At 31.7% G+C, this 13,319-nt stretch overlaps 1 protein-coding gene across 1 annotated transcript in view; it reads left to right on the top strand.

Moving 5' to 3' along the window:
- LOC145243665 (E3 ubiquitin-protein ligase MYLIP-like) overlaps positions 1 to 9,249 on the top strand; it is a 124,122-nt gene extending 114,873 nt beyond the window's left edge. Inside the window, exon 6 of the mRNA XM_080106713.1 lies at positions 8,955 to 9,249. Within this exon, the coding sequence (XP_079962839.1) occupies positions 8,955 to 9,215 (261 nt within the window). The 3' untranslated portion in view covers positions 9,216 to 9,249. The remainder of the gene's footprint in view (positions 1 to 8,954) is intronic.
- The last annotated feature ends 4,070 nt before the right edge of the window (positions 9,250 to 13,319 follow it).

Here is a 13,319-nt window from a genome sequence, read left to right as displayed (position 1 = left end):
GTATTCATTTTTTTTTTCGGCCTGTTATCCTCATTTTCATAACTGTTGTTTCCCCGCCTGAAGAAGGCCAGAGAATAAGTTGGCCGAAACGTGGTAAAACAGCAACAACTATGAAGTAAAGGATAACCGTCCGCAAAAGAATGAATACACATGTTGAGTTTTAAGTAGAGATTGTTTTTGACATTCCTAGTTGGGAGTGAGCATAGAAGACCAAATAGAAACGACTAGTTTATACCTAATCCTTGAGTGGTGTTGGTACAGTACCTGGGTATGTCAATTATCATCTTCATCTATTTTCTACCACTTTATAGCTAGTATGAAGAAAAATATTTGAAATTTTGTAGAAAATGTTATTTAATATTTACGTGAGAATAAATAAAATGAATGCATTTACATATTATTTTTGTTTACGGTTTTTTATGTATTGTTTTTGTTTACGGATTGTTTTTGTTGACAAAAAGAAAATCACAAATTCATTCATGTACGCGATCACAATTACTTCTAATTAGAATATTTGAAAAAAAAAAAATCGCCGAACATCATACAGACTTTACTTTTTCTGTGACGTCATGCCACGAGGAAAGAAATGGAAAAAATAAATTGTTTCTATGCTTGAAGATGACATTAGATCAACAAAATTTAGGTGATTTTAAATAAGTATTCATTAAAAAAGGGATAATTTTATGTTGTATTGACTTAAACTTACCAATTCCAATTCATATAACGTTTACATCGATAAACAATTTCTAATTCATTAGAAATTGTTTTTAAGCAATTCACTTTGAACTAATACTGAATACCCTTTGTCTTTATTTTTTATCCAAATTATCAAAATAAAAGGTCAATTAATTAAAAAAAAAAATTATATAATGTTTTCTCATGTTATAATGTTAGGTTAATTTCTTTAAATTTATAAATTATGTATCCAGTTAAAAGCAAATCTTTCAGACTTGCATGAGATTTGAATGAGTCTTGGCATCTTAAAAAGCACTGCCTTAGTAATGAGTACGCTGCCTATTCCTTTTGTTAGCCAATCATACGTTTCTATTTGTATAACGACTCCAAAAAACGCCATAACCTTTTAATAGTATATAGATGAATAAATAAGCTTATGTAAGCTTAAGTCAATGTCTAAAAAAAAATATTTTTTATGTAAAAATGTCAATAAAACCAATAAAATAATTTCGAATGTTGAAACCGATGACGTAGAAATCTTGATGGTTTAAACAGCGGCCATCATAAAGTAGCATTAAAAAAAATAAAAACAGATTTGAATTTTTTTTTTTTTTCTAAATCCTCCACCCGGACAACGCTTGGTAAATACATCTAGTTACTCATGGGGTATCCTTGAAATGCCGCAACAACTTTTGAAGATATTACGTAAATAAACATTTTGAAAAAGGCTACTTTGATAATATTGTTTGTTGTTAAGGTCCATGTTACCTTGACTTACAAAAAACACAACAAAGTCAAGTCTACTTGCTCAACAAAAGTTTCTTATGACCACATTTCAATGAGTTATTGATGAGAAAGACAAGCCAGAAAGAGAAAGAAGCGGGGCGTCAAACAAAGATAGTTTTAATTTTTTTTTTATCGTACTAGATTCTATTGTTAGTATTGGCTTTTCTCAATATTTTTCTAGAAAGACATCGGGTACTTACCGAAGAGACCACGTGTAGGTCGCCAACATCCGAAGTAAAAGTGATTTCTGCGGAATGATTTGAATTTAGAACACCTAAGTCTTCAGTTTGTGTCGTTAACCACTCGATTGACAAAAGTTCATCTTGTGATCACTTTTCGACAACTTACTGACAACATGGCATTTAAATTTTATTCAACCGAAAGAAGGTATATTGTTTCTGAAGCATAAAGGACTATCCTGATAGGAGTCAAATTTATGGGAGTACAAGCTTAGTGGGGCAAGTTGCAAGATGCTTCTTTGCTTTACATTTAAATGTCTGTAGTTTGAAACGGTTGGAGAGCAGGAAGGTAATTCCAAAGGAACGTGGTAAAGTGGAAAATCATCCGGCATTTAGTACGTCTATAATAAAGAGGTGGAATTTCGCTGCTAGTTCCCGGGGGTGGAGTACATTGTGGGATTAAAGTGCAGCAAGTTTATCGGAACATAATCATGGAAATACTTGTAAAGCAAGAATCAAATAGAAAAAAAATTGCTTGACATCAAATTTTGAACTGTATTGATACATTTTTAAAAGAATTAGTGCGCATGTGGGCGTCAGTGTGTATGTGCTTTTTTTTTTTTTTTTTTACATAGACTTCACCACTTATCAAGGCCGATAGGCCACTCAAGGATAAGGGTTAAAGAGTGTAGAGTAGTCAAAAGGACAATATAGTAATCGATAGTAATGGAAGTTCGGTAAATTTGTTAACTTAAGTGGAACGGCTCATCAGAAACTTGTTCACGTTGGACTTGAAGACAACCATATTATAGAAAGCTGGAAAGCAGGAAAACGGAAGACAATTCCACAGGCGTGCAGTTCTAAGGAAGAAGCTTTGATCATGGAATCTATGTTTAGGTTTAGGTACAGATAAAGAGTGGGGAAAATTATTGATAATGTTTTCAGCTAGTCTAGTGTTTCTTGTGAAAGTTTGGCGAGGGGGGACCATAGATTGAAGCTCAGTTGAACACTTTCCATGAAAATAACGATAAAGCAAACTCGCAACATCTCTTCTGTGAGACAGAAGTTGCAGTGAAGAGAAAAGGACATCTCCCACCAGGCCACGAAGTCTATTTTGAACTCTATCAAGGCAGGACAAGTCTTTTCTAGCAGCTCCTGCCCATGTATGTAACAATGACATGCTTTTTTTTTTTTTATGAAGCGATACTATTTAAGGGATCACCATATAACAAACATATATATTAATATAAACAAATTTACATGGTCGCGACATTGGACAATGGTCGATTAAAACCAGAGGCCCTCGTCAGGCGAATTAATAACTGGTTGCTTTGCACAGAAGAACCCAGTTATGAAAATTTTCTTCTATGAGAAGTTGTCCGAGACATTAGCATGTCCAGTGTCGTGACCATGTAAATTTGCTTATATTAATAAAAATACTATTTTATTGAGCACTCTTAAATAACATCGTTAGATATTCATTACTTATCATTCTTGAATACTTTTATTTATGTACTAGCATGGGTGCTCGGCGTTGCCCGGGTGTTTGGAGGTGTGTGTTGAGCAAAAAAAGTGGTAGTAGGAAGGCTGACTCGAACCCGTAGAGCGAAGAAAGAAAAGAACATGAAAAAAATGTGACGTCTTTGCTGTTACGGCCACCGCCAAACTGGAAGTTAAAAAAATTTGGTAGGGACCGCTGCGGTCCCTACCAAATTACTCAGACAATTTCTAGTCTAAACATTTGAAATTTTACATAAAGGGTATTCAGAGATAGGGAAAAATTTTTAATTGGTTTGGGTCGAAAATTTGAGCTACCAATATATAAATGTATGTATGTATGTTTGCATGTCTACCTAAAACTTTCGACAAAGACGACGGATTTTCACAAGATCAGTATCGTTTTGAAGCTCGACCCTTAAGATGACAAATACCGAAAGATTGGCTAAAAACATTAATGTCTTCACCTTCAACTGGGCACTTTTCTACAGGGAGGGGTCGCTTTTTTCGCCGATATTTTCGAAAGTCATCCCCTCTTTTTCGATTGTCTAGACTTAATTTAAACGTACGTCATTTCCGGTTTGACAGTGGTCGTAACAGCAAAGATATCACGTTTTTTTTTTTTTTTTTTTCACGTTTTTTTTTTTTTTTTTCACGTTTTTTTCCTCCTTCATGGTACGGGTTCGAGCCTGTCTTCCTACTACCACTTTTTCTTTTTTTGCTCAACACACACCTCCAAACACCCGGGCAACGTCGGGCTGAAATGCTAGTAAACATAATATAAATGTAATAGACAAAATAAACTCTTACTTAACCCTTTAATCAAAGTAGATATTGCCAAGCCTGCTAAAAAATAAGGTGGGTTCCTTTGAATGAATGACGAAACTTCTCAAACTTGCCATGATTATAGTGTCTGTTGCTAGAAATTTTATATTTCATTGAGACTTATGAAAGGTTTTCCTCTTGTTTTTCGGTTTTTTTTTTTTGTTGTTTTTTTTTTAGGGGGAGGGGGTCGTACATTTGGGAGATGCGATAGAAATCATTTGGAAAGTAATTAACCTAATTAAAAAATATATAATTGGCAATGTTAGTTATGTTATTTACTGATTACGATGACGCACACAAAAAAGGGTGTTTTCTTTTTGAACATCAAATTGTCTGCAAAAAAGATCGCGAGCTTCCTTTCGGAAATTCCAAACATTTTCTGTACCAAAGTCTTAGACAGACAAGCATTTGTTGCAGATGTTGTAGCAGAAATTGAAAGAGTTGAATATGGATACAAATTACTTTGTAAATAATACATAATCTCGCATACATACGCGCGTGCGCGCGCGCACACACACTTGAATTGACGATTTGAAGTTGACTAGAATGGCGACTCTGAGGAGGTCATGCAGACTGAAACATTGATTTGTTAACGTAAGCCAAATCATATCTAAATGAATAAGTGCAAAAAAAAAAAAAAAAAAATCTATTTATCCGAATTATGTTTATATCGGAACATCTTATACTTTTTCTTTTAATAATTAAATATCGTACTTTATTTTGTTAACACTAAATTTCTTTGCCAACAACAACAATGATGATAATGATGATGATAGTCATTACATTTGCCATAAAAATATCAAAGTCCCGTCTCAGCTTTAGTGTTTCATGCTTTCGCAAGCATCAGTGTAGAAAGTTACAATTGCTATCATTCAGCAGATTCGAACCCAGGTACAAAGCCACGTTTTATTCCATTTTCCAGAACGTTACCTCCAATCCACCATTAACCACCACAAAAATTAAGGGAAATTAACAACTATAAATGCCAAATACAAGTACAGCGTTATGATAGGCAATAGTCTTCAAATAACCGGAAATTGTAAGCTTGCACAAGGCCAGATAATATTAAACTTTAAAAACTTTCTTCTTAAATGAGCTAATAATTATATAATATATATATTGCATCTTTACAAATGATTGCCGTCTCGAGTTTTATGCTCTGCATCAAATAGCCCCTCATGTGTCCCTAAGTGGTTTTGAAGAACAAACGGAGTTGTGTTCAGCGTTTCGTTTTTATTGCAGGACTTCCTCTGGATGAATGAAATTAAGAAAACAAGACACCAGTACAAATATTTGAAAGTATTTTGGAATGAAATGTATGACCTTGTTTCATTTCAGAAACGGAAAAAGTCGTTGGAAATTCAAAAAAAAAAAAAAAAAAAAAAAAAAAAAAAAAAAACTGGGGGCGGGGCATAGCGTTGTGAAAGAGAGTAAGATTTTTTTTTTCATACATTTCATTACATCAAAAATATATTTTCAAATATTTGTACTGCTGTTTTTGTTTCTTAATTTCATCCTCTGGAAGTGTTGCAATAAAAACGAAACGTTGAACATTCGTTGGTTTGTTCCTTTTTATTTCTTTATCTAGTCGGAATACTATTTCCATTATTCTCATTTTATATATATATATATATATATATATATATATATATATATATATATATATATATACACACACACATTTTTAAAAATAGTGATTAAGTCTTGTTTTCTAAATAAGATATTTTCTTTCCATTTACCGAAACTATATCTATCCAAACACTGTATGCCTATTTAATTCAATTGTATACTAAAACATTTTCAAATGTGCATATATATATATATATATATCGTTTATTCATGACCCACACAGCAGCAGCCGTATAACATAATGTTATAATAATTGACTCTCATTTGGGCGGTCGAGTTTCGATCCTAGTTTGAGGCAGTTGCCTGTCTAACCACACTGATGAGCTGCGAAACAGTACTGTATGTGGATAACTGTAATGCTCCATATATTGGGTTGAGCATATTGGGAAGTGATATACAAACTGCCATTAACGTATTAAGCGACGCTCTTTGTATAAACAAATCGAGCGGAGACATTTGGACGATGTCAAAAACATCGTTCATTCATGACCCACAAAGCAGTATGCTGAGAAGCCTTGACTGTCATTTGGGCGATCCTGGCTTGAGGCAGTTGCCTGTCTAGCTGCACTGATGAGTGGGAAACAGCGAAACAGTACTGTATGTGGATGACTATATATAATCTCGCCGATGGAATACTGCCACAAACCACCCTCCTCCTAATGCTTCTTTTACATAATAATTTCATAAACACGTTCTAATAAATTGATATTCTGCACAATTCATTTTTATTTTTAATCTTCAACTTTGTTATATGCATTCCTATCTTTTTTGCGTGGTCTGACTAGTCAGAGATATATTCAGCCTCATGCAAGCCCCTCTTTCTCTAGTCAAGCATCCAATAACTGCACATCTGTCATGCATATGTATTTGTGAAAACATGTTGCACCACAGCAGATATTTACAATACTCATAAAAAAAATATGTCGAAAAGGCACATGAACAGATTTAAATGTGACTTTTTTCTAGCCGTTCCTTGAGTAATTTTCGCATATGAATTTCCATTTTATCAGGCTTTCACTGTTTTAGAGCTACTGCAAAGAAAAAATATTTGGAATTCGATAGATATGAATGATATTTAAATATAAATTTGTTAAATAAAATATAAATTATTTGATAAATAAATTTGAAAATAAATTAGTATTTGCATTAGAGTAAGTAACTATGATGAATGTATCGTTTTTATTGACAAAAAGCATTAAAAATTGTTTTTGTAAGCAAAATTCGGTTTGAACTATAGCACAGTATTGTCTACTTTATTATTTTTTTAATGGATTATAATAAAGGTCACTTAGTTTAAAAGAAAATATATTTAGATTATTTTTTTAGTTAATTTCTTTAAATTTATAAAATATGTATCCAATTTAAAAAAAAAATATATTTTGATTGAGACTTTGTATTGACAAAGTAAAAACTACTGCTTTAGTCATGTCTACTCTGCCTATTACCTTTTTGTCAACCAATCACATGTTTTTAAACATCTAATTGGTTCACAAAAAGGAATAAGAGTACACATGACTAAAGCAGTGAAGATTAAGTTTTTATATTTATAAAATGAATTCAATTTCGGGCGTATGACCTTATGGCTTGCACGTACATGATGTAATTTAGAGGTTCAATTTTCACAAACTCTATGCATTAAGTTAGGTTATATTTTGACAATAATGCATTGAATATTGTCTTTCAAGTAGTCTATGTCTGGTTTATCAATGTAATCGGGGCTTTACATATCCTCAAAGAAAATAATCTAATGGAATAAATCGTAAACAAGGTGGCCAGTTGATGGATTTGTTTCACAAAATTATTCATTCATCAAATTTAAATGAAATAAATTTACACAAGTTGCAAATCCTACTCGGGTGTCGGTCTTTTCATGACGAATTGACAAACCAAGCTGAACTTAGAATAACTGATAGTTGCCAAATTTGCAATTAAAGAAAATAAAGTTAATTTAAAGTTCGCTGCCTGAAAAAAAAAAAAACACTCTTTATATTGGATTGATGCTGTTTTTCATTTTTTATTTGCAAGAGTTATATAAAAAAGGGCAGTTAAGTCAGTCTGGCAATTTAAGTTTTTCTAGACGGGTGTTAAATTTTTAGGCCGGAATTTTAATTTATCACAAGACTAGCCTGGGAGGTGTGTGTTGAGCAAAAAAAAAAAAAAAAAGTGGTAGTAGGCAGGCATGCTCGAACCCATGACGCAAAGGTAGAAAAGAAAGTGAAAGAAAATTTGACGTCTTGTCGCTACCCCATGACGCGACTAGAAGTGTAAAGCGTTCAAATTTAACGTAGTCAATCAAAAAAAAAAGATGACTTGTAAAAATGGTGTTGCTTTTTAACGAAAGCAAATTACACACAAGGTCGTTTTTAATGTTGGGTGGAAAACCAGCTCCCCCAAAAAGGGGGCACTCTGGCAGTATGAAGTGTTTGCCCTACATTAACCAAGGACCAATTACAGAACAGATACTACCCGGCCCAAAGGCCAGGTGGTTGCATTCCAATAGTTTTGCTTTATTTATACGAAAAAGACAAACACTGGCGCCGCCGGCACAGTGGGAATTTTGTTTAACTCGATCAAAAAAAAAAGATAGACGATGTTTGTTTACGAATGTGAGATATTATGATCTGGGAAGTATGCGAGAAGCCCAATGCAAAAGCTTTTCGTGGACATTTTGCCTTTTCTATACTAGAATTAGAATGATAGTATGTAGGATTTTTCACTTCAAAGACTTCAGTTTTGTTGATGAAATTTTGGTTTTGAATGTATCACACACAAAACAGCAAGTTTTGGATTTCCAAAAAATTTCAAACAGTCATAAATTGGCGATTGAGCTATGAAAATAAATTTGTTTTTTTTTTAAGATCTGTTCACGTACATAAAAATTTTAATTAGTCACAATGCTTCAGCTAATGTAACCTCCGACCTTCTTCAGATGCATTTCATTTAACTAGGATTTGTATGGAATTTCGAATGGAACTCTTTATTTAATCTATGGAGGTAGTTTGCTCTTGTTTCATTAGCCATGACTGAGTAGAAATCTTAAATAATTCACATTGTATTTTTAGTATCGTCCGTACCAAGAATTGAACCCTCAACCTCCAGACAACTGTCACTTAAAACTGATTATTACTTAGCACAGATCCTCAAGTCTGACAAGACGCACTTGAAGGAGGTTGGAGGATACATCGGTTAGAACATTGTGAGGATAACACACAAGATGAAAATGATAGTACAAATTATCAATTTCTACTTCCAAAAACAAATGAAACCTACATTAAAATAATTTTTTTAAATATAATGAAAATAAAATGTTGGTTTTGGATAAAGTGAATCTTCTAACTATCTTTCTTTCTTTTTTAATTTTAGAAGGTGGAATGTCTAAAACAGGAATTACACACACTTCGGGTCTCATTCACATGTCGTGTGTGTATGGATGCTCCGATTTCTACGGTGCTTTGTCCATGTGGCCATCTTGTCTGCTGTAGAATGTGTGCAGAACACATCAAAGTCTGTCCGCTTTGCCGGAACGAAATCCAACAAATTCAAAAAGTTTATTTACCACTGCCAGAACTCGAAGGAAACAAAACAGACTATTCACAACAACAACAACAACAACAACAACAATGAACATTTGAAAAGGATAAACTCATAACATTGATCATTCTTTTTTCTTTGTTTTTTTTTTTCTTTTTTAGTCTTTTGTTATTTTTTTGTATTTTTTCTTTTTTGTTTTTTGTTTTTTTCTTTTTCCTTTTTCTTTTTCTTTCTTTGTCTTTATCTTTTTTGTCTTTCTTTGATCTTTTCTGTTTTAATTTTAAAAAAATATTTATTTCTACTTTAAAAATTTGTTTATTTTCTTTAGACATGAGTTTATCTTATTTTTGTTATATATATACATATATATATATATATATATATATATTTTAAAAAAATATGGAGGGCTACAAAGTTTCAACCATTTATTTTCCATATTATAGATGTGGCATTTTTCAGTCTTCATTCTTCATCAGCTGTGTGATCTTTGCTTAAAAACCATAGGGCCAATAAAGGAAGAACACTCAAAATACAATGTTACATCTAATATGGTGAATGGGGGGGGGGATTATACATTTCTCTCTTGTTAGATTCAGGATAATCTCCCTCTTGCGCTTAGTATATAAAAAAAAAAATAAGCAGAGATACAAACTAATTAGAACAAAAGAATGAATCCTGATTTCAGTCCTTAACTCTCTCTCCCTTAATATGCATTCCCTATCCCACATAAGTAAATTCACTACTAAAAATCAACCAATCATTCATCCAACTACCTTATTTCTTTCCACCTTAACAATATCCTTTACCCGACTAATCCTACTTTTTTTTTTGGGGGGGGGGCTCTTTCTCCCAATATTACTCTATCGTTTGCATATTTAATGACTCTGTTAAATAAAAATGCTTTTCTTGACAAAGTTCCATGGAATGGAGTGAAATATTAAGTAAACATGTCATCTGAGTTAATTCTTTTGTTCAATTTATTTTCTATTTCTGCTTATTTACTTTTTCCTTTTTATACTTTTATATTCTGTTGGATATTTTGCCTATAAAAGAAAGCTTTCACACATACAATTATTTTTTTCTCTTTTAGTAAAATTCTATCCATACACCCTATGCAAATTCATCCCTCCTCCTTTCCCCCAAAAAACAAACAGATTCTACTTTTAGGCAATTACATGTAAAAAGCTGAAAATTTTGAAAAAAAAAAAAAAAAAAAAAAAAAAAAATTTAAAGTAGGATATCAGTTTTGCATATAACTTTACTATAAACGTTCACTCAAGCTACCAAGCAGTAATAATTAGCCACTTTTAGACCAGGTAGCGTTTTTCAGCACATATAACCAAATATTTTATAGGAAGAAAAATTGTGTGCTTGTGTGGAAGGAAAGTTAAAAAAAAAATATATATATATATATTGTAGATTTTTTATCTACTGAAAACAAATTTTCATCATTTAAAAACGATTTTTTTTTTTATAAAACTGGAGCCTTACATGTTAATTCTTAATTCTAATTATTGATGCTGTTGATCCAACTTTAGTATAAAAATGTTAGTCTTGGTAGCAATTCAAAACTTTAAATTTCAAACCTAGAAAGATGCACGAAATGTGGGTGTGATGAGACAATTAATGGTCACTCCCTCCCCAGCAAGAAACTATTTCATTTATAACATATTTTAATGTTAGGGGAGGGGGGGGTGAGTTCCGTTATAGAAGCGTTGATTTAATTCAGGTGCACTTTAAAGCCAAATTACAATGCAATTTGGCTTTCAAGCGCATCTGATGCATATTTTATTTAAATTGAATCAATCCTTCTATAATGGAACTAGCATCCCTGACATTAATCTTGCATAGGCAACTCACTGTTCCAGCATTTCAAAATACAACCACTGAGAGACAACACGTGGGTCTTATCTGACTTTTCTTTCTCTAACTTTACAACGTGGAAAAAAAGAAAATGTACAAAATACTGAGGATGAAGTTTGACTCCAAAATATATTTAAATTATAAATTTCAAACGAGTAAAATATTGTTTATTTCCGTAATATTGCGTTGTAATTTGGCTTTCAAGCATAACTGATGCATATTTTATATTTTAATGTATGTTTTCAGTAGACATCACCCAAAACACATGCACCCACAATTTCACAAGAAATTAAGAAAATGGCAAAGATTTAAAACAACAGAAATGTTTTTTACCTATTCTTAAAAACATCTGGTTCAGAAGTAGGTGATCATTTTAGGTTACATTTATATGCGAAATTGATGCCCACTCAACAAAAGTCTTGAATATTTTTTTATTTTTATCGCCACGTTTTTCAAGCTGTTTACATGTAATCATAAGAAAATGAAAATTCCATTTTTCTTATCCGAATTAACTAATGTACTTTTTTTTTTTTTTTTTCAAATTAAAAAAAAAAAATTTTTTTAAACTGTCAATATTTCCTATAAAACTGACAATTTTATTTTTGATATCCAACCTTTTTCTTAATCGTCCAATTTTCTTGAAATTTTGAATTTTTTTATAAAACCCAGAATTATCATTCAATGAAGTGAAAGTGTAAAATATTAGAATTATCTCCCTTTTTAATCTGTCTCGCAAGATAACAAATACGTTATCACACAACTCGTCTTCTGTGTGCCTTTTTTATGCAGGAAATATTTTGGAAGCATTTGATATTTTTTTTTTTTTTTTTTTTTTTTAATCCCATTAAGATCTTTAAAATCATCCAACACATTCTCAGGGGAAAAAGAAAATGACGATGGTTATCAGGCAATTAAAAAAATAATTGAAGAACTTTTAATCAAAGTTTTCTCTTCACAATTATTGGGAGTTATTTCAAATCTAGTCGTTTGTACAGTTTATAAATAGAAAACTTAAACAGTTAAAATAAGTTTAGTGAGATTAAAAACATATTCAATCCTAAACAAACTAGTTAGGCTAGGTCATAAAATATGCTTAAATATATTTTAATTTATGCAGATTTTGTATTTCTTATTCTCTATCGATTATTATATATTATATTGTACCCAATATATAGGGATTTCAAAAGGGGGAAAAATGACTTGGGTGCCATCAGCTAAACTCGAAACTGAAACATATAGTGCTACAGCCTTTGTAGCTACCATTTGAGCTATCGGGAAATGGATAATAAATTTAATGTATAAATATTTGCGCATGTATACAAAGAACACGTTTAATCAACTTACACCTGCCAAGTTCCAATTTTTACCCCTTAGCAACTATTTTTACCAGCTTAAACCCCATAAAAGAACGCTCCACAAAAAAATGAAATCATTTGAGCCGCCTCATGTTAGTTTGTAATATTGCATCTCAGAGTAGATGCACTTGGAAAAAAAAAAAAAATGTAGACAGTGAGTTTTATAAATTAGATGCTAAAGGAAGGGAGACAATCAAGATATTTTGAAGGGAGATAACTAACGTGTGGTTCACAAAAAAAAAAATTATTTTTGAAGATAATTTTTTTTTTTTTTTTAACCAATAATTTCTATGAAAAAGTTTTTTTTAAATCAGTGAGCTAAATTTTTAGAGCTTCCATAATTTTGGTAACGGTGTAATATGAGGACAGTTAAACCAAGGCTTTTAAGATAATTATTAAAGATAAATTATGGGATTTGGGGACTGAGATTGAATAACTGAGTTTTTTACAAAAATCTGACAAAAGGTAAACAACACGAGTGAATTTCAGCGTTTAGAAAAATTTGTGTCTTCTCAATATTACTTTTTTATTTGGCAGACAAAGCATTAAGTTCTTTTTATTTAGTTAAGATATTTTCTTCATTGCATTGTTTATTTTATCTCTCAGATAATTGTCTTTGGTAATCGTCTGTGGATTTGGAACTGTATTCTTTATTTAACTGACTTAAGCTACTCCCGTTACACATTCTTTTATATATCTCGTATCAGTTCTAATTCAAATTTATAGACAAGAAAAAAAAGAAAAAAAAAAGAAATGGGCAACAAGCCATGCAAACAAAATGGAAGATATTTCCGTCTTATATACTATTTGAATGTTCGTCCACAGCCATTTTGAATTTGGATATGGCAGGCGGTTCCATAGTGAAAACGCAGAGAATGCTACTTTTCTTCTGCTAAAACAAAAACGACAATAATAGATGGGTATAAGTCCAGAATTCAACCTAATTAAAGAACAAAAATGCACAAATCTTTGTCGTTCT

Source organism: Euprymna scolopes, chromosome 22 (genome assembly GCF_053919585.1).
Source record: "Euprymna scolopes isolate OS-2025 chromosome 22, ASM5391958v1, whole genome shotgun sequence".
Lineage (NCBI taxonomy): Eukaryota > Metazoa > Mollusca > Cephalopoda > Sepiida > Sepiolidae > Euprymna > Euprymna scolopes.
This window is presented reverse-complemented; position numbering and strand designations above follow the sequence as displayed.